Source organism: Coregonus lavaretus, assembly GCF_964263955.1.
Source record: "Coregonus lavaretus genome assembly, chromosome: 28".
NCBI lineage: Eukaryota > Metazoa > Chordata > Actinopteri > Salmoniformes > Salmonidae > Coregonus > Coregonus lavaretus.
The window spans coordinates 12934098-12956327 of NC_140015.1; the positions used below are offsets into that span (position 1 = coordinate 12934098).

The 22230-nt window shown below is 47.2% G+C and overlaps 1 protein-coding gene across 1 annotated transcript in view; it reads right to left on the reverse strand.

The window, feature by feature from the left end:
* Positions 1 to 425: 425 nt before the first annotated feature.
* Positions 426 to 22230, reverse strand: part of LOC311103310 (signal transducer and activator of transcription 5B-like) — an 82777-nt gene continuing 60972 nt past the window's right edge. Inside the window, exons 2-20 of the mRNA XM_084144850.1 lie at positions 19205 to 19267; positions 16803 to 16940; positions 16364 to 16520; positions 15156 to 15245; positions 13946 to 14120; positions 13564 to 13694; positions 13058 to 13209; positions 12084 to 12239; positions 10171 to 10350; positions 9406 to 9493; positions 8625 to 8747; positions 4708 to 4800; positions 4359 to 4565; positions 3149 to 3243; positions 2330 to 2472; positions 2028 to 2183; positions 1772 to 1823; positions 1197 to 1301; positions 426 to 1101 (exon numbers count right to left, since the gene is read on the reverse strand). Coding sequence (XP_084000976.1) covers positions 978 to 1101; positions 1197 to 1301; positions 1772 to 1823; positions 2028 to 2183; positions 2330 to 2472; positions 3149 to 3243; positions 4359 to 4565; positions 4708 to 4800; positions 8625 to 8747; positions 9406 to 9493; positions 10171 to 10350; positions 12084 to 12239; positions 13058 to 13209; positions 13564 to 13694; positions 13946 to 14120; positions 15156 to 15245; positions 16364 to 16520; positions 16803 to 16940; positions 19205 to 19230 — 2391 coding nt within the window. The 5' untranslated portion in view covers positions 19231 to 19267 and the 3' untranslated portion in view covers positions 426 to 977. The remainder of the gene's footprint in view (positions 1102 to 1196; positions 1302 to 1771; positions 1824 to 2027; positions 2184 to 2329; positions 2473 to 3148; positions 3244 to 4358; positions 4566 to 4707; positions 4801 to 8624; positions 8748 to 9405; positions 9494 to 10170; positions 10351 to 12083; positions 12240 to 13057; positions 13210 to 13563; positions 13695 to 13945; positions 14121 to 15155; positions 15246 to 16363; positions 16521 to 16802; positions 16941 to 19204; positions 19268 to 22230) is intronic.

A 22230-nucleotide genomic window follows, 5' to 3' on the forward strand; every position in this document is an offset into this window, starting at 1 on the left:
CATTATAGCATCTATGAGGTTCTAAAGTAGTAAATGTTATTCTTCTTCATTGGCTGATTGCTCCCAACTCATAGGAATCCCCACCAGTTGACTACTTTAAAATGGTGGAAGCCCTCAATGACAATGTCCATGTTAAAACGGGTTATATCAATGATGAGTCCTCTATCTTTCTCTATGGGCTGTCCAGAGACCTGAGTGGACTCTCAGGCCATGCTGGATACATGCTTGTATTTACATTACATCTGTGTGCAATATATAGGAAACTCAAATAGCCCTGTGAGTGGGCCCAAACTCCCCAAGTTTCAGTTGGAGCTTATGTATATTATGCAACAGTGTGTGTGTGTGCGTGTGTGTGATGCATCCTTGTATGTGTGCGTGCGTGTATGTGTGTGACACAGATACTCAGTGTGCTCTGAGAATGAAATGAGAGCCATTCTGCTTGGAGTTTAGTGTGTACAGAGTCAGACTTACTATACTACTGATTGAAACTTCCCTTAGCAACAAATCCAATGATGTTGTCAATAATAACAACAAATTATTCATTTAAGTTTCTCTTTTTTGGCAGAGGGTGGATTCAATGAAAAAAATACTGTTGATAAACCATTCACAATAATAAAATAACTAATCAAAAATAAAAACAATACAACTGTTTAAATGACTTCATACCGGTTGTGGAGAGTACTCTTCAAAAATCTTTGTTAGAATTATGACAAAACGAAAATACATGCGTGAATTGAATGTCATTTCTTTCTTTTTTTCATACAATATTGTAACATAGTCGTAAAAAAAAAAAAAAGGTAACTGACATGCAGTTTGCATGCTGAAAAGAAAAAACAAAAAGACAATCACAACCATTATTAACATTTCACATTATAGCTATCTGAAATAAAACAGGAGGAAATGAATGGAATTAAACCATCAGAAATGTCGAAAGGGGCGACGTTCTTTTGTTGGTGTCAGGGGTCAGAGATTGAGGGTCACGACTGCTGGCCGCTCCATTGGCTCTCCATCGGTCGCCGCAGCAGCTCCTCAACGTGTCGCGCCACGTCCATGGTGTCATCCAGGTCAAAGTCACCGTCCGCATCTAACATGGAGTCACTCCTGCCACAACACAGGGACCGGTTAGTAACACAGGCCATCAGACACACACACCTCACACACACACATGCACACACACATATGTAATCTATACTCACATAGGTGGGTATATGCCGTAGGTTTGAGGGTGACTGACAGTAGGGGAGGCTCCGTGATCCATGTAGGTGGGGTTTGCTGCTGGGTCAAGATTGGCCGTGGTGAACCTGCAGGTCCAGACAAACAGACAGACAGACACGCACGCACACCAGTCAGAGAACGTCACTCCAAACGCTAGCTTTGTGGGTTACCAGGGCAACCTTCATCATCATCCCTCACCACCACCCCCTCCTCCTGCTACTCCTCTGCCTCCTCTGGTTCATTAATGACCAGTCCCTTTGAGCAGCAGTAGCAGGTTAGGCAGGGTGCTGGGCAGCATCCCCTGGAGCCCTCCCACTGAGAGGCCCACAGCCCCCTGGTAACAATAGGGACCCTGCTAACTCATTACCCAGACTAACATTACTAAGTGTAGTGATGAGAGGGACAGAGGCACACTCAGGCCCGCGGATACTGGACTCTAATTGGTTCCTCCATCTGGAGTGAAGACCTAATGGTTGATCTGCATTCAGGCCCCATTGTTAGGTGATTAAATCAGCCCTGTTGCCACAGAGAGAAAAGGAGAGAGAGAGAGACTTACTCTGGTACCACTTGTTTGATCTGCGGTTTCACGTATCCATCCACTGCTTTGGCTGTAAGAGAGAAAGGCAAGTGAAGGAGAGACAGGGAGAATCATTATGTTCAGACTGCAGATATGGTCCACATTCACAGGTTCCTCAGTGTGGTTGTACAGCCTCAATCTGACCAAATTGCAACAGATATAGAGAAGAGATACTACAGTATAATTATATGTCATCATTTATTTTTATAGAGATGAATAGAGGTTAGGTACATACACAGGGGTGGCGTGTAGTATTTGGAAAAGACCTCATCCTTGGGTCTGTCTGGGTAGAGGAACAGGAGGTGGTTGAGGTCACTGATGCGGTCAGCCAGAGAGCGGATGGAGAAGTCTTTGGTTGTGTAGGGCATGAGGTTCCACACCATCCTCTCCCCTGAAAACAGACACACTTATTATAGTTCCACTTGGCTATTATTACAGACCTTCTCCGTCAAATATTAATTTATTGACTAACTGACTAACTGACAAAATAATTAATTGATTGATCGATTGATTGGTTGGTTGGTTGATTGTCAGTACCTGGTTTGTTGGGATTCTCAGCCACCCAGGCGATGGTGATCCCTCCGATCTCAGAGTCGCTGAAGCGGAGCAGGAAGGTCCCGTTGGGTTTGGACATCAACATGTCCTGGGCCTGCTGCTTGTTCACAAAGCCCAGTATCGCCCTGCACATAGAGAATGGAGGAAGGAAGAGAGAGCGAGAGAAGGGGAGAGACAGAGAGAGGAAAAACACAGACAGACATTTGAACAGAGAATAAAAAGCCCAGGAGTAGGACATAAGGAGGGCAGAAGGAGGACAGAAGGAGGACATAAGGAGGACATAAGGAGGACAGAAGGAGGACAGAAGGAGGACATAAGGAGGACAGAAGGAGAGAGATAGACAAAGATACATTGTTACATACATTGTCATGCCACCCCCGCCCCCTTCCCCTACAATCTTTTTATCCTCTTGACCCATTACAGGTATGGATAAATATCTCCGGCCCCTGTGGTTGCTATGGTAAAGCCATGTCCATGGTAGGGAGGGCCTTTTGGTAGGCTCGTTGAGATTTAAAAAGCAATCAAAATGTAAGGCTGCAACAGCAGGGGGGCTTAAGAGGAAAATACACCAAGTGCACTCTATCAATACTCACTAAAGAAAGCACATTACAGCTGCCATTCAAACGACAACAAAAAGGGGCGTTGAGCCATTTTCTCTGTCCATTTCCCTGTCTACTTGGGTAGTGGGTGCACGCAGCAGGCGTCTGTAGTTCTAACACACAATCCAAGTCAAACCTCATTTCCACAGGTTGTTATGGAGTAGAAATTATAGGATTATAGACTTTAAAAAATTATATTTACCCATCATTCCAGTGTGGTTTGAGATGTTTTTTCGTGAGTTCCATGACCCCATCAAACCACTGCCAGAATGTGAAATTCCTGCCAGGCAGACTCTCCTGTAGGGTAGAGGGATTGGGTTTGATACAGTCAATAAACCATTTGTTGTCTGTCTTTAATTGCACTAACCTCCCCTCACACATACAGAGTAGAGTAGAGCAGCAATCACAATAGACAGTCAGTCAGTGAGAGATGTTCCCCAGGGTTCAGCAGACCCCCTTACATCCATCCATCCATCCATCCATCCAGTTCAGATCAGTATGACTGTTGCAGCAATGCAGAGAGTACACTGGGTTATTGTATTAATGTGTGTGTGCTCGTGTGTGTGTGTGTGTGTGTGTGTGTATGTGTGTGTGTGTGTGTGTGTGTGTGTGTGTGTGTGTGTGTGCACGCGCATGTGTACACACGTGTGCAAGTGTGTGTGTGTATCAGTGAGTGAGTTCTGAGGTGCATGTTCCTGTTCCTGTTTCTAGGCCCTCTCTCTCTCTAATGAGGCTGATGCTCTGTGGTGAATGAGGTCTGAATGTGAGTGTGCTCTCTGTCATCAGTGGCTGGTTAGAGGGAGCCAATGAGGCCTGGGGCTGAATTAGCCCTTCCTGTCTCGACAAACAGGCCCATTAACCAGACCTGAGGACCTCACGGCCAGCCGACTAGAGCTAATCAGACTAAATGGCACCCTATTCCCTACATAGTCCACTACTTCTGACCAAGGCCCAGTGAACTATATAGGGAATATGGTGCCATTTGGGATGCAGCCTCAGAGAGAAACACATAACACTAGCGACTCGCTCAGCCTGAGGAGAGCAGATATAGAATGCAGATATAGAGGAATCATTACTCTAAACACGTGAAGGAACACCAAAGATGTAAACTATGTCTGCAGTGGCAAATACTCACATCTAAATAATATACACACAAACCAGGGATGGTAAAAACTCTACAATAGATTCCCTCTGAGTATCAAAGAGATGATATCACCACTCTGCAACCACTTTTTCCTAATGCAGAGGTCAGGTTTTGTAGTCCACTGGTCAGTAGTCATGGGGTGTGTCCCACATGGCACCCTATTCTCTACATAGTGCACTCATTTTGATCAGGGCCCATAAGGTTCTGGTCAAAAGTAGTGCACTACATAGCGAATATGGTGCCATTTGAGACGCAGCCATGGTCTTACCCTGTTGAACTGGGACCAGGTCATGGTCATGCCGCGGTAGTCATCAGGGTTGATGCTGGAGCTACTGAAGGCTTTCTGGGCCAGAAAGACCAGGTTCTCCTCTGAGAGGCCACGGTTACTCTGCACCTCCGCCTTGTACTTCATGTTGAGGGTCTCACACAGCTGGGGCCACAGCACCTTGTCAGGCACTATGAAGGGCACCCGACCCTGGGGAGGAGGAGACAAGACCAGGGAAATGCCAGAATGTCCATCAAGAGAAAAACAAAACAATGTAAAATATTAAAGACATCATCACACACACATACACACAAACACACACAACACAATGTGATGATCAGACTGAACTTACTGGTTCGGCAAAAGCGTTGTCCCACAGCACCGTTGCCGTGGCGTTATTCTCTTGGCTACAGTGGACGATCACCACCACAGGAAGTGATAACGTCTGACAGAGAGAGAGAGAGAGCGAGAGAGAGAGAGAGTGAGAGTGAGAGAGACAGAGAGAGAGAGAAGAAAAAGGTCAGGGGTCATTACAAACACAATGATGTGCATGTGTATCACATATCGTCTGAAGGCAACTCATGTAAAACATATTTTCACTTTAGCCTACTGTACAGCGCTTTGTGTTCCAACTAAACAATCCATATAATTCTGAGAAATACATGAACAAATGTGTTTTGGGAGTAGGGGAGCATACAGCGCCCTTGACTTTTTCCACATTTTGTTACGTTACAGCCTTATTCTAAAATTGATTAAATTGTTTTTTTTCCTCATTAATCTACACACAATAACCCATAATGATAAAGCAAAAACAGGTTCTTAGAAAATTTTGCAGATTTAATATTAATAAGAAACTAAAATATCACATTTACATAAGTATTCAGACCCTTTACTCAGTACTTTGTTGAAGCACCTTTGTCAGCGATTACAGCCTTGAGTCTTATTGGGTATGACACTACAAGCTTGGCACACCTGTATTTAGGGAGTTTCTCCCATTCTTCTCTGCAGATCCTCTCAAGCTCTGTCAGGTTGGATGGGGAGCATCGCTGCACAGCTATTTTCAGGTCTCTCCAGAGATGTTCGATCGGGTTCAAGTCCGGGCTCTGGCTGGGCCACTCAAGGACATTCAGAGACTTGTCCCGAAGCCACTCCTGCATTGTCTTGGCTGTGTGCTTAGGGTCATTGTCCTGTTGGAAGGTGAACCTTCGCCCCAGTCTGAGGTCCTGAGCGCTCTGGAGCAGGTTTTCATCAAGGATCTCTCTGTACTTTGCTCCGCTCTCCCAGTCCCTGCCGCCGAAAAACATCCCCACAGCATGATGCTGCCACCACCATGCTTCACCGTAGGGATGGTGCCAGGTTTCCTCCAGACGTGACGCTTGGCATTCAGGCCAAAGAGTTCAATCTTGGATTCATCAGACCAGATAATCTTGTTTCTTATGGTCCGAGAGACCTTTAGGTGCCTTTTGGCAAACTCCAAGCAGGCTGTCATGTGCCTTTTACAGAGGAGTGGCTTCCGTCTGGCCACTCTACCATAAAGGCCTGATTGGTGGAGTACTGCAGAGATGGTTGTCCTTCTGGAAGGTTCTCCCATCTCCACAGAGGAACTCTAGAGCTCTGTCAGATTGACCATCGGGTTCTTGGTCACCTCCCTGACCAAGGCCCTTCTCCCCAGATTGCTCAGTTTGGCCAGGCGGCCAGCTCTAGGAAGAGTCTTGGTGGTTACAAACTTCTTCCATTTAAGAATGATGGAGGCCACTGTGTTCTTGGGGACCTTCAATGCTGGATAAATTTTTTGGTACCCTTCCCCAGATCTGTGCCTCGACACAATCCTGTCTCGGAGCTCTATGGACAATTCCTTCGACCTCTTGGCTTGGTTTTTGCTCTGACATGCACTGATAACTGTGGGACCTTATATAGACAGGTGTGTGCCTTTCCAAATCATGTCCAATCAATTACATTTACCACAGGTGGACTCCAATCAAGTTGTAGATACATCTCAAGGATGATCAATGGAAACAGGATGCACTTGAGCTCAATTTTGAGTCTCATAGCAAAGGGTCTGAATACATGTAAATAAGGTATTTCTAAAAACCAGTTTTCACGTTGTCATTATGGGGTATTGTGTGTAGATTGATGAGGATTTATATTTATTGAATCCATTTTAGAATAAGTCTGTAACGTAACAAAAGGGGTCTGAATACTTTCCGAATGCACTGTATATGTTTCCTGTACCATTGACAATGTGTGTAGGAGTAAGCTCAAGGTTATTTTTCTTGTGTGACATAGCTTTCAGAATTATTACTACTCATAATATGTTCACTGAAGGAGCAGGGTAAGGAATACAGTGAGGGGAAAAAGTATTTGATCCCCTGCTGATTTTGTACGTTTGCCCACTGACAAAGAAATGATCAGCCTACTAAATGATATAATTTTAATGGTAGGTTTATTTGAACAGTGAGAGACAGAATAACAACAAAAAAATCCAGAAAAACGCATGTCAAAAATGTTATAAATTGATTTGCATTTTAATTAGGGAAATAAGTATTTGACCCCCTCTCAATGAGAAAGATTTCTGGCTCCCAGGTGTCTTTTATACAGGTAACGAGCTGAGATTAGGAGCACACTCTTAAAGGGAGTGCTCCTAATCTCAGCTTGTTACCTAGTGCTCCTAATCTCAGCTCGTTACCTGTATAAAAGACACCTGTCCACAGAAGCAATCAATCAATCAGATTCCAAACTCTCCACCATGGCCAAGACCAAAGAGCTCTCCAAGGATGTCAGGGACAAGATTGTAGACCTACACAAGGCTGGAATGGGCTACAAGACCATCGCCAAGCAGCTTGGTGAGAAGGTGACAACAGTTGGTGCGATTATTCGCAAATGGAAGAAACACAAAATAACTGTCAATCTCCCTCGGCCTGGGGCTCCATGCAAGATCTCACCTCGTGGAGTTGCAATGATCATGAGAACGGTGATGAATCAGCCCAGAACTACGCGGGAGGATATTGTCAATGATCTCAACGCCGTGAAGGACTGAAATCCTGCAGCGCCCGCAAGATCCCCCTGCTCAAGAAAGCCATATACAGGGTCGTCTGACGTTTGCCAATGAACATCTGAATGATTCAGAGGAGAACTGGGTGAAAGTGTTGTGGTCAGATGAGACCAAAATCGAGCTCTTTGGCATCAACTCAACTCGCCGTGTTTGGAGGAGGAGGAATGCTGCCTATGACCCCAAGAACACCATCCCCACCGTCAAACATGGAGGTGGAAACATTATGCTTTGGGGGTGTTTTTCTGCTAAGGGGACAGGACAACTTCACCGCATCAAAGGGACGATGGACGGGGCCATGTACCGTCAAATCTTGGGTGAGAACCTCCTTCCCTCAGCCAGGGCATTGAAAATGGGTTGTGGATGGGTATTCCAGCATGACAATGACCCAAAACACACGGCCAAGGCAACCAAGGAGTGGCTCAAGAAGAAGCACATTAAGGTCCTGGAGTGGCCTAGCCAGTCTCCAGACCTTAATCACATAGAAAATCTGTGGAGGGAGCTGAAGGTTCGAGTTGCCAAACGTCAGCCTCGAAACCTTAATGACTTGGAGAAGATCTACAAAGAGGAGTGGAACAAAATCCCTCCTGAGATGTGTGCAAACCTGGTGGCCAACTACAAGAAAGGGTTTTGCCACCAAGTACTAAGTCATGTTTTGCAGAGGGGTCAAATACTTATTTCCCTCATTAAAATGCAAATCAATTTATAACATTTTTGACATGCGTTTTTCTGGATTTTTTTGTTGTTATTCTGTCTCTCACTGTTCAAATAAACGTACCATTAAAATTATAGACTGATCATGTCTTTGTCAGTGGGCAAACGTACAAAATCAGCAGGGGATCAAATACTTTTTTCCCTCACTGTAGGTGTATTGACTGGAGCCACCCTCTGCGGGTCGACGACAACTGGATGCATCTGGTTTTCTGGAGAAATGGAAAGAGAGCTTGTGACCCGACTTCCCCTTTTGGACATTAACAAGGCAACACTCCATCTTAACTCCTCCTCCACATTTACTGCATTGGTTCAAAAGTGCAGAACAGAACCTCCCCCAACATTTTTTAAATTTCTCGTCAGGACCAGAAAGAAAGAAACGCCGCTGAGACGTTAGGTTAGACTAGAGCCAACAGCTCATCTTGGGCTAGTCCACCACTCTGCTCATCTCTTCTTAAGCCTTATCAATACAGCACAAACAGATCTGGGACCAGGTTATCAGTTCTTACCTTAACCTGAAAGACCAGCTCATTACCCCCGACGCTGAACTGGGACTCAAACAGAATGGTAAACTTCTCCTCTGTCACAGACTCTGCCCCTCGCCGGTCCGAGCGCTTGATCCTCTTCAAAGACTACATGAAAGAGGAGGTGGGGTCGCAGAGGAGGATCATGAGGGTTGAGGAGAGCAGCACAGCACACAAACATCTTCTAGTCTATTCACTTTGAGGAGCTGTTCTCTGATCACACACACATACATGATTCCCTTTGATTCCATGAGCAGATTGAAAGGGATACTTCGGGATTTTGGCAATGAGGTCATACTTCCCCAGAGTCAGATGAACTTATGGATACCATGTCTCTGTGTCCAGTATGAAGGAAGTTAGAGATAGTTTCGCAAGCCAATGCGTATTTACTAGCATTCTACCTTTATCTTCATTCATACTGGACACAGAGACATAAAAATGGTATTCACAAGTTCATTGCCAAAATCCCGAAGTAACCATTTAAGCCAGAGTTTACATGTAAATGATCCATGGAGGACCCCAGGGAACTGAAAACTGTGTGCTGAGTAACATGACATCATTATGAGTATGAACACAAAATGAGCATGCAGAATCTCCAAAAGCTTCTTGGACTCCAGTTAAGCTGGGGTTTGTCTCTGAAGAGAATCTTCTCTAGGTGTGGTATTACAGTTTGAGCCTCCCTGGTCCCATCCATCCTCTGCCCTGGTCCCATCCATCCTCTGCCCTGGTCCCATCCATCCTCTACCCTGGTCCCATCCATCCTCACCATGTTCCTGAAGTTGGCGCTGAGTGTTCCTGTGGCCTGGTGGTACTCCATCACACAGTTGTTGTTAAGGATCTCTCCACTGCTGTCACTGGGAGAGGGGGAAGGGAGGAGGAGGAGGAGGAGGAGGAGGAGGAGGAGGAGGACGAGAGTTAGATGCTTCAGAATATTTATTAAATGATAGAGTCATGAAACTTTCACAGAACATGAAGGGGAATGACTAATTTCAATTTATGTGAGACAAGTTTTTTTCAGGATGCCAACGCTGACAATCTTGCAATATGCCACCCAGATTTGCCCCTGGGCTAGGGATAGGCTAACACAGCTATTATTTTAGTACTAGGAAGGAAATGGTGATTGAGATAACATTGATACACTAACTACTTTAGGGTTCTATTAGGTGTATGGAATGTGGAACGCCCGAAAGTATCATCTAAATGTGGAATCTCCACTTGCTCCATGGATTCCACTGTGGCATTGATTGAGTTCCAGCCATGTGTCTGGCCTGTACTGTAGTAAGCACTACAGAGTTTACAGTAGGTCATGAGTGGGGTTTGTAAAGCTCTGGCTGAAGAAGTGTTCTGGAGACCCAGAGGGTGTGCACATCTTTCTTCTATCCCAGCATTAACACAACTAATCATCAAGCCCTTGAGCTGAATCCCATGGACTAGGTTTGAAGAAAACAGGGTTAAGTCTTGTGTTATGCTTAAGGTTGCAGTAAAGCTACAGTAGATATCAGTGATGAGGGGGCTCTATGCTGTGACTTACTTCCTGGTGTTCTCGTTCTTGAGCAGGGCCTTGGCCTGCTGTTCACTAATGATGGTGGCCTTGACCTGCGGGGGGTTCATGTGCACATTGAGCTTCCCGCCCACTAGGAGGCGCACTGTGGCGGCAAACTTGGTCTGGGTCTTCAGCACCTGGGGAGGCTGCTTCTCTATGATAAAGGTGCTGGAGGTAGAGAGAGCGAGAGCGAGAGCGAGAGCGAGAGAGAGAATGGACAGGGGGCAGGACAAACAGATTAGAGTCAGATGAAAGTGTAGAGGGTTTCTTTAAAGGGATAGTGCAACATTTTAGCTTACCCAGAGTAAATGTAATGACTCCAGAAACTAACTTCAACTTCCTTCAAACTGCACGCGGAGACATAAAAATGGTATCCATGATTTCATCTGACTCTTGGTTAGTAGAAGGAAAAGGGCTTAATTGAAAACATTTAGCGCTATCCCTTTAACCAACAGATCACCACAGGGATTTCTGCCCATCACACACTACTGCCTATTAAGTCTATTTGACCTGCTTTTGAAAAGTATGCAGTATGCAAGCTGTCAGCTCTCGATGCTCCCACACATAAACACACACAGACAGACGAACGATAAACACACACAGACAGCGTGACACTCATTCATTCAGGCACAGAGGGCTTTTGAGTAGAGAACGCTGCTTGTGTTTTAGGCTTGGCTGACAATACTCAATATTCTCAACTCTGTGAGCAGGCAGTGATGAGATACCCTCCCTCCCCCCTAGCCTCCCTCCCAGGCGCCTGCTAGAGGTTTAGGGGGAACAGTAGAGAGGATGTGGGTGTGGTTTCGCTGGAGAGCAGGAAAGAGCGAGTTTAGAGGAGAGGAAACACCAGGGCAGTAGTATGGACTTTAAAAGGAGTGTTACGCTCTCAACGCTCCCCCGTCTGTGGCATAACGGACATCGTTCTGACAATGACACAGCTTCTCAGTGCATAATGGGTCTCTGTGGGGACCACAGCGGGGATAGGGAGAGAGCAGAGGGTTCTGGGTGCACTCAGAAGACTTCCTGATCCAGTCAGTGAGGCTGGCGGACTGATACGGGCTGACAGACAGTGCCCACAGGGCTACAACACTCTACCATTGAACACAAGCTAACTTTCTGAGCCGATGTGACTTTCTCCCCCTCTCCCCATTATTGTAGACTCTTCATCTCTAGTCTCAAACACTTTTTGTCACTTTAGCTCTCGTATCGACCCTCTTTAATTTCCCTTTTGCCTCCATCGCTGACCCCCTTCTTTCTTTCACTTAATGTCTTTGAAACTCTCTCTCCTGTTTTCCTTCTCCTCTCGGATCTATAGCAGGCCTCCCTCTCTCCTCCCTCCATCTCTCCCTCCTTGTAGGGTTGAGGGTAAATGCAGGCTGACTGGGGTTGTGTTTGTGTGTTCATTGGCAGGTTCAGCAGGGGTTGGGAGCAGAGCTGGGCTGGGCTGGTGGAGGAACTATCAGCAGCTTGCTAACCCCTGCCCCGGAACAACCAAGCTTGGCCTCAGCACAGAGTCAAACACATACACACACACAAGCTTTGCTGCTCCACAGAGGCACAAAACTGGGCTCCTGTGATGTGCGGTGGTGAGTCATTTCTAATATAATTCTGGTAATAAATGTAATCTCGCACTCTATTGACCACATAAGGAGTCAGGGGTTGTGTCAGTAGGATAGGGCTTGTATAAGGGTTCACACTGAATAACACAGTTCAGTTGTTCTCCATTCAGTCCCATCACGCAGAGGAGATGGGGGGGTGTAAACATGACTGCTGAGTAGCACACACACTGAAGATAAGTGACTCCATAAGAGGTTCACATTTACACACACCCACATTCCAGTTCAAAGCCACTCACACACACACACAAACACACACGAATGCAAACGCGCACACACACACACCTGGTGACCAGTGCTGAGATGATGTCTGTGATGGTGCTGTTGAGGTCGTTCAGTAGCTCCTCGATGGGGCCAGGGATGGGCAGCTGTTGTCTCAGGTGTTCTGCTCTCCTGATCTGCTGCCTGTTCTGCCAGATAGTCTCTGCCAACTTCTCACACCTGAGTCATACACACACACGTGAGCATGCACACACACACACACGCACACGCACACACACACACACACACACACACACACACACACACACACACACACACACACACACACACACTCACGCACACAGAGGGAAATATACACACACACACAGAGACACACATACACACACACACACATTTGAAATAAGGTTCTCAAACTGGGCAAATTAAGATCACACAACTCAAAGTTCAGAGTTCAGACTCCTACAAGCTCAGACAACCAGACAGACTACAGTCTAGGGCAAAAATATACAGGTTAAGACAAGGTAATAATTCAATGCTGGAGCGTTAAAAAATAAACACAATCATTGGACCGTTGCGGATTCTACAGGATTAGCATTGAAAACGTGACCAGCATTCGGGAAAAACAAGTAATAAAGTGGTTGTAGATCATTTGAAAAACGCTTAAATGACAGGAAAACAGTCATGCTATGTTTTTGCTGAGTAGTTAGCTGAAATTCACTACGATTGTGTTTATTTTCTACTTTGATGGCAAACTTTCTGTACTGCTAACATTCACTTTTAGTCCTTTTCGCTCACATTGCTAGTCCCATTGTTTAAAATTCTTCCCCATTGTTGCAAAGAGTTATGGGATATTAGAATCCCATTGTCTTAACCTTTGTCATCTTCAACCTAGACTACAGTAATCTTCCCAACTACACCCCATGTAAACCCAGCAGTATCCAATAGTCAGCTTGTTAACTTGGTGGCCCCTGCCCTTTGATCAATCATAGACATATGCGATCTCTGTGAGGGGTAGAGGGTGATAGAGGGGGTCTCACCAGGACTGCAGGATGTCCAGCCCCCCCTCCGGAGGACCCCCGTTGCCGGCCAGCTGTTGCCGTCTCTTCCAGTGGATCAGCTCGTCATCCAGGATGATGGTCTGCTGCTTCCTCAGCAGCTGTAGGCTCTTCTGGTGCTTCTCTGCCAGGTCCTAGGGACACAGGTAGGTAGGCACACACACACGCAGGCAGGTACACATACACGTACGCACGCACGCACACACACCGATAAGAATGTACCCATATATTAGCATGTCATACATATTTTCCAATCAATATACATCCCCAGCTTTTATATCCTGAAGGCATGAGATCCCTCCAGATTTCTGAGCCTACTTTCCTCTCCTGTCTTCATAGCTTTAAATAATGACAAATATAATTATACTGCAGTTCACTACCAGTTTGTAATCATGTAGTGTGTGTGTGTGTGTGTACGTGTGTGTGTGTGTGTGTGTGTGTGTGTGTGTTTCAGTACGTGTGTGTATGCAGTATAAAAAGTAGTGTACCAGTCTGTATTTCTGTAGTGTGTTGGCCTCCCGGGTGAGCCAGGCCTCCACGGTGGCTCTCTTGCTCAGTAAGGTGGGCTCCCTCAGCTGTCTGTCAGCAGGGGGCAGTGTGGCCAGGCTGGTCAACTGGGCTGCATGGGGGCAAAGAGAGGGAGAGGGAGAGGAGAGTGATTGGGGAAGGACAGGACAAGAGAGACGGGGAGGTCAGCAAATTTCACATAAACACACCTTTCTTTTACTTTGCAGACAACACACACACACTGACACCCACTCACTCACCTACAAACCCACACGTCATTCTACCCTATAAAGGTGAGGGCTGCTGGGGTTGATGACCCAGGGTGTTGTGGCTAGGAGGGGGACCAGGGCAAGGCTGACTCACCCTGGATGCGGAGGCTCTCCTGGTACTGGATGATGAAGTACTCCTGGTTGTGCTGGAGCTTTCTCAGGTCGTTCTCTGTGTCCTGGGTCAGCAGGCGCAGCTCCTCGAACACCTGGTTGATCTGCTGGTATTTCTGGGACATGCTGTCCATCATCCCGCCCACTGGGGAGCTCGACTGCCAATCAGAGAGAGGAGAGAGAGGTGAGAGGGCTGTGCAGGTAAACAATGCTGGCTTTGACGATTTGCAGGAACTCATCATCATTACATGGAGTAGAAAGACACATAAACTGACAGAACCTGAAATCGCCCTGTGCCTCTTTAACACAAACTCAATGACCCCTGCTCGTGTTATTCAACAGTAATCCCTAATGACCATAACCAGCAGTGATCACCACTGACTGAACATGCATTTCCTTATCGTGGGCAGACACAGCCCATGGCTTGTTAAAGCTGGGGACGTGAGCACTGTGAAGACAGTCTGAATAAACAGGAGGGAATGCAATCACGTAGAATGTGCAATCCTGTGATAGGAGAAGCCTGGCAGGACTGGAAATCAATTGAACACTGGGTTTATTGATATTCAAATGTTTTATGGACCACCGGCTTATGGTTTTATAACCCTTGTTATAAAACATCTCATTTCTTCACCTCCACACCAGGCCTACAGCATTGCTGATTAATGAGAAATTCAAAGTTGAGCTTTCAGCGAGCCATATGGGTTGTGTCTGTGTAGGTTCTCTGACTAGGTGTGTGTGTGAAGGTTTGTGCTATGTGTGTGTGTGTGTGTGCGTGCATTGTGTGTATTTATGTATTTATGTGGTTGTTAACAGGTTTATGTATGTCTGAGGGAAAATTGAGAGTAAACGCCCTTTGATGTCGGCAGAGAGGCAGCAAAGTGGCCCCCAATGGCTGTGATTTCCATAATGTCATGCAATTGGCCGTGTTATGTTAAACATCTCTGTGTGGTGTTTACACAGTTTGGGTGTCTGCAATGTCTATAGAAGGTGTGTGGGTATTTCCATATTATTTCTGTGTGTGTGTGTGTGTGTGTGTGTGTGTGTGTGTGTGTGTGTGTGTGTTTGTGTGTGTGTGTGTGTGTGTGTGTGTGCATAAGAGCAACAGGTGTATTTTATATGCATCCCTGTGAAACAAGCTTCCCAGGTGGGTGGGAGTAGGAATGGAAGTTGGAGAGTGTGTGATTCATACTCACATTAGAGGCCTCTCGAACTAGCCTCTGCTCCGTGTACAGGATGTGTTTGATGCATCTCACCAGCTCCAGAGGACAGCGGTCATACGTGCTCTGAAAGACAAGGACCACATGTGCTGCCTTGTTAGGCCTGTTAGCTGTGTTAGCCACTGACTGGCAGTACGGCCCTGCACACGACACTGACCAATTTAGCCCGCTTCCGCTCCGTGGCACGCTAACGCTCTAAAGCCCACTCCCTGAGCCTGCCTAAACCCAATTAGACTAATGAGATCCTTCTCTCAAGTGCAGATGACTTGGTCTCACATCCACTGGCTACATTTCTCTTCCTTTCTCTCTTTTCTCTCTCTCTAAACTCCGGTCCTCAAGTACTCCCAAAAGCACACATTTTGTTGTAGCCCCAGACAAAAACACCTCATTCAACTCATCGAAGGCTTGATGATTAATTGACAAGTTGAATCAGATGTGCTTGTCCGGGGCTACAATAAACAGTTGTGCTGTTGGGGGTACTGGAGGACTGGAGTTGGGAAACAGTGGTCTAAATTCCTCTCTCATGCACGCATACACACACCAAGGCACCATGCGGGGTTGAAAGACTGCATTGTAGGCCTACAGAGTGTTGTGTTGACAAGATGCCTCCTTCTCCCACCGTGGAAGGTGATAGGAGACAGCTTGTTCCTCTGAAACCTGTCCATAAGGGTGAATACAAACACACTGAGATCCCTGAGTGAAAAGCTCAATCATAAAAGGCAACACTGCCTGGTTACCGTAGCCCAGTATTGTCCACCCTTTGTTTTTCTTCATATAGACACACTGACCAGAGCAGGCTGTTCTCACATACTGTTGGGTTGGGGTTTATGGATATGACCCTTTTGCCAATGAGGCTGTGATAACTAACATTTAGCTGAGGTTTGGTATCAGTATAATTGAAATAATAATCACCACGATTTGGCTGGTACAGTTGGCTGTAAGGTTCTCATAACATTGTGAGTTTTTTAGCCTGGCTTTATTAACACTGTTCAGCTAGCTAGTTAGGTGTGGAGGTTTTTGTGAGGGCACTGGCTTTGTGCTCTGCTCACATACACTGGGTATCTGTGCACAGTATCTCTCACCTTCATACCGGTACTGCCCATCTGTCTCACCTTTCTCTAGCTAGCTTTCTGTGGAGGTTCGTGAGGGCCCTTGGTCTACTGTACTGGTTCAATCTGTCTCACCTTGAGCTGGCTGGCGTAGTGTCCCAGTTTGATCTTGAGCAGGAAGCCGTCCTCTCCCACCTGATGCTCAGCCTTGTTCTGCAGCTCCTGGATCAGGCTGTCCAGCAGACGCTTGGCCTTAAACTCTTCCTGGGGGTTCTCCAGATCGATCACATCCCTGGCATAGGGACATATAGAATGCTCAGAGATATCCTGTATGTACATACATGCAGAACAGACAGCCACAAATCCCCGATGCATTCCCTAACACACACACCTTCACTCAAGCACATACACAGGGACAGTGACTTTACACACTTGCTACTATACATTGCTCTCAGGCTACTACACCTCGATGGCCACTGCTACTACTGTGACTGTGATTGAACCGAATGTGAGGGTTATCGGGTGAGGCATGTCTTTCTGTCAGGTAGAGTGGTGTGCTTTGTGCTGCACTCACCAGAGTTGGCCCTCAAGCCACTGGGACAGGTAGTGGCGCACCTCGATGGGGAAGTGCTGTCCATAGAGAGACTGCATCTGGTGTAGTGCATCCCCCTGGAGCTGCTGGGCCTGGATCCACACTGCCATCTTGCACACCCTGGGGGGAGGCAGGGTGGGAGGGAGAGAGAGATAGAGATAGATAGAGAGAGAGAGAGAGAGAGAGAGAGAGAGAGAGAGAGAGAGAGAGAGAGAGAGAGAGAGAGAGAGAGAGAGAGAGAGAGAGAGAGAGAGAGAGAGAGAGAGAGAGAGAGAGAGAGAGAGGGGAGAGAGAGAGAGAGAGGGGGGGGGGGGGGGGGGGGGGGGGGGGGGGGGGGGGGGGGAGAGAGGAGAGGAGAGAGAGAGAGAGAGAAGAGAAGAGAAGAGAAGAGAAGAGAAGAGAAGAGAAGAGAAGAGAAGAGAAGAGAAGAGAAGAGAAGAGAAGAGAAGAGAAGAGAAGAGAAGAGAAGAGAAGAGAAGAGAAGAGAAGAGAAGAGAAGAGAAGAGAAGAGAAGAGAAGAGAAGAGAAGAGAAGAGAAGAGAAGGGGGATGTGTGGAGCAGATTTGAAGAGAGGGGAAAGAGAGAAATTAGAGAGTAGGATGAGCAGATCTGAAGTGACATGGAAAATGTTCAGAAGGTTTTCAATCAAAAGAGGAGAGCATCAGTTTGAGTTGACTAAAAGTGAAAGAAGCTTCTTTGAGACAGATGATGTATCTGACTGACACGGCCACAGAGCAGTTGGACTGGTTGTGTTTGACAGCTGTAGTTGGGCAGTTTGTTTCGCTCTGGAGGAGTTGAGAGTCCAAACATTCTGCTCTGTGTTGAGTCAACAGCTGCATGAGGGAGCGGATCTGGATTAAATACACATGTCAAATACCTTCTTCGCTTGGAGCAAAGTCAGCAGACTTCCTTCGCTTGGAGCAAAGTCAGCAGACTTCCTTCGCTTGGAGCAAAGTCAGCAGACCTCCTTCGCTTGGGGTTTGCACTACGTCATTGGCTCAATTGTACAAGGCCAAGTAGCCTAAATTATGTGCAGCTCAAATATTTGAACATATTGGACATATTTATTGGACTAAGGTCTGTGAGGTCAACAATAGACAATACAGGTCCCTTAGCTCTGAGAGAGAGAGAGAGTGTGTCAGTAATGTCTCTGTCTCAGTATGTTTTGTATACGAGGACACAATGTAGAAGGGAACGAAAGCTCTTTATATAGTGTCCTTAACCTCCTCAATAAACTTCTACATGCAGGTTTAGGATCTTAATTTAATCACTCTTTTGTTGCTGAGAATTTGAGCTTCATGATTTACATAAATTCACTGAAAACCTGCACTAACACACGGTTATATCAACAGTATTGCACTTTTCATGTAACCTAATTTTGGCCAGCTAATAGCCTAACCACTGATCAAGCAACATTGTGGACTAAACGTTCAAATCCTGTTGCTGCAGGATTATTTTGCTGTGGCATTATAGGTCAAATTAAGATTCTACACCTGTACGGTTGCTAAAAAAAAAAGCATGACAGAAGATTTGAGTGCGTTCTGAGCTGGAGTGGCATTAGCTAGGAGGTAGATTTAAATGTAACAGAATGACCTCCGTCAGTCATCTTGCTCTGTGTGTGGCCCAGCAGGTGGCTATGAGCAGACTACTGTCAGCCAATCGGAAGAGGAACCATACAGGAAGAGCTGTGAGCCTGTTCTACAGTGCTGTACCAGCCTCTTCCTGACATGTTCTCCTGTTGTGTAGGACTGCCAGTCTGTACCACCCCATGCCCACAACCACACAACCCTGACACATAAACACACACAATGACACACTACTGTACACACACGCACGCACACACACACATTCACACACACACACGATGATCAGTCATCATCAACACACTACTATATACACACACACACACACGTCAATCATCATAGGAGCTGCTCTGTATCTGTGTCTGTGGTTGCTGGGTGTTGCCAGTAAGCGAACTCTGTCTAGCGGTGGGTGACTGACAGACAGACTGACAGAATTCATCGGCCTTTGTGACCTTACCAGGCACCTGGTTCCCACCATTAGCACCTTAGTTGTCAACTCCACCAGAGGGATGAGAAAGTTCCCCTCGGTCTAGTACTTACCTTCCCACAACCGCCAAACATAGTGGCACATTGAGACCTGAGGAGAAGTGAAAGTTGCTCCCTTTTTGTTTTTTCTTCTTCAGCATTCTTCTTCACTCTTTATCATTGAAGTGAATCTTGAGACTCTTTTGTGAGCCACCCACTTATAACGGCATTAACTGACACACATCACTAGATCACAGATAGAGTGCACTCTGCTAGTTGACCCAATGAGAGATCTACACAGTGTTAAAATTGAAAGGAGAAGGTCACCCTGCTTACCTCTTGTCTTCAGGTCTTGCTACCATGTAATAGCAGGATATTATGTAGAGGAGCACCCCAAACCTGAGAGAGAGGGAGAGAGAAAGAGAAAGAGAAAGAGGAAGTGAGTATAACCTTGCGTGCTACTGTGGAAGTCGTCTTTTTTCAAAGGGACCACAACATTGACAAAATCTGATTACCAAAGCACTTCATGATGCTGTTCACTGATGGAGAGCTCCCACAAACCTTAGCACCTCAATGGCATTCCAAAAATCATAGTGCATAGCATACATATTAACTTTATTTTGACTGTTTAAAGGAGGATGGGAGCTCCGTCCCCCTCATGCATTTATCCGTTTTTGAAAGGAAATGGGACACATTGAAATAAGTGATGGAGGGAAGAGGACAGCATGAAATTGGTGGAGGGGATGGGATTTGATCCCTAGCCGCTCCGGGCAATGTGTGTTGGGAAACCGCACAGCTGCCGTTGCACCACACTCCCACACATATTGCCTATCTTGTCAAACACGTTGAATTTATATGTCACCAACAACAGTTAGTAGGCTAATGCTTCATATCAAGCTGTTTATGATCAACATCTTATCAGGTAAACCTGGGTGGCAGGACAAGAGTGATGGTGAGGTCATGAGGGGGTCATACCTGTCCAGACCCACGTATACCCAGAGACTACTGAGGGGCTGAGGGGTATGGGTTAGGAGGAGCCTGCTGAGGGGCAGAGGGGTATGGGTTAGGAGGAGTCTGCTGAGGGGCAGAGGGGTATGGGTTAGGAGGAGCCTGCTGAGGGGCAGAGGGGTATGGGTTAGGAGGAGCCTGCTGAGGGGCAGAGGGGTATGGGTTAGGAGGAGCCTGCTGAGGGGCTGAGGGGTATGGGTTAGGAGGAGTCTGCTGAGGGGCAGAGGGGTATGGGTTAGGAGGAGCCTGCTGAGGGGCAGAGGGGTATGGGTTAGGAGGAGCCTGCTGAGGGGCAGAGGGGTATGGGTTAGGAGAAGCCTGCTGAGGGGCTGAGAGGTATGGGTTAGGAGGAGTCTGCTGAGGGGCAGAGGGGTATGGGTTAGGAGGAGCCTGCTGAGGGGCAGAGGGGTATGGGTTAGGAGGAGCCTGCTGAGGGGCTGAGGGGTATGGGTTAGGAGGAGCCTGCTGAGGGGCAGAGGGGTATGGGTTAGGAGGAGCCTGCTGAGGGGCAGAGGGGTATGGGTTAGGAGGAGTCTGCTGAGGGGCAGAGGGGTATGGGTTAGGAGGAGCCTGCTGAGGGGCAGAGGGGTATGGGTTAGGAGGAGCCTGCTGAGGGGCAGAGGGGTATGGGTTAGGAGGAGCCTGCTGAGGGGCAGAGGGGTATGGGTTAGGAGGAGCCTGCTGAGGGGCAGAGGGGTATGGGTTAGGAGGAGCCTGCTGAGGGGCAGAGGGGTATGGGTTAGGAGGAGCCTGCTGAGGGGCAGAGGGGTATGGGTTAGGAGGAGCCTGCTGAGGGGCAGAGGGGTATGGGTTAGGAGGAGCCTGCTGAGGGGCAGAGGGGTATGGGTTAGGAGGAGCCTGCTGAGAGGCAGAGGGGTATGGGTTAGGAGGAGCCTGCTGAGAGGTATGGGTTAGGAGGAGCCTGCTGAGAGGTATGGTTAGGAGGAGCCTGCTGAGGGGTATGGGTTAGGAGGAGCCTGCTGAGAGGTATGGTTAGGAGGAGCCTGCTGAGGGGCTGAGGGGTATGGGTTAGGAGGAGCCTGCTGAGGGGCAGAGGGGTATGGGTTAGGAGGAGCCTGCTGAGAGGTATGGGTTAGGAGGAGCCTGCTGAGGGGCTGAGAGGTATGGGTTAGGAGGAGCCTGCTGAGAGGTATGGGTTAGGAGGAGCCTGCTGAGGGGCTGAGAGGTATGGGTTAGGAGGAGCCTGCTGAGAGGTATGGGTTAGGAGGAGCCTGCTGAGAGGTATGGGTTAGGAGGAGCCTGCTGAGGGGCTGAGAGGTATGGGTTAGGAGGAGCCTGCTGAGGGGCTGAGGGGTATGGGTTAGGAGGAAACTGCTGAGGGGCTGAGAGGTATGGGTTAGGAGGAGCCTGCTGAGGGGCTGAGAGGTATGGGTTAGGAGGAGCCTCTGGTTGGACCAGGAACAAGCAGAACAGCAGGACAACACATTATGTTGCTGTGCAGATGCTCCAAACAAAACATTCACATATTATCTTGATTTCTGTCTGGATCTCCTTCCACCGTCTCACGCTCTCCCTTCACGTCTCCCTCAAGTCTCCCTCCTTGTTTCTGCTCTCCCACTATCCCCATCTCCCCCAAACAGACACACAACAACTGAGTCCTACAACATCCCAACCTAGTCTAGAATCAGTCAAGGTCCTGTGTTTAGTGCCTGGCGGACGTGGTGATGGAGGAAGGGTGCAAACAGACATGTGACCACCATAACCTACACTGCCCTCTAACCTATTTCAGGCTCGCTGCACTGGCTCAGCCCTGCTGTTCTCTGTTGTGCACGTACTGCAGCTGCACTGTGTGCAGTCAGTCAGTTCACCACCTATCTAAGTACCTTTTCTTTTTCCTGGCTCTCAGACCACAACACTACCCTGGCAGACAGTCTCATGACCCCAATTTAACAGGAAAAAATGGAGAAGGGGAGAGAAAAAGCGAGCGAATGACAGAAAGAGCAATAAATCAGCCAAATGGTCAATGAGGCGTGAAACAAGCTTCATCCTGGTTCTTCACCTGTGACACATGACCCATGTGTCAGTCAGAGGTAAGACAGAGATCAGAGGTGACACCAAGGTAACCTACGTCGTTGGTCAACACACACATACAGTATATATAACACCTATCATATATGAGCTCAAAACATTACATATTAAGGATGTTAAATGTACAGTGACTTTAAAATTCAACCTCCAGGCTTATGTGTACATTCTTTAGATTCACTTAACCAGTACTGGAGCCATAAATTAATAATGCTCAAGTAAGTACAAGACTGGAAGTCTTTCCATCAAGTTCGAATCCATGTCAGTGGTCTATCAAGACAGCCTGGCCTCAGAACCATACGAAACAT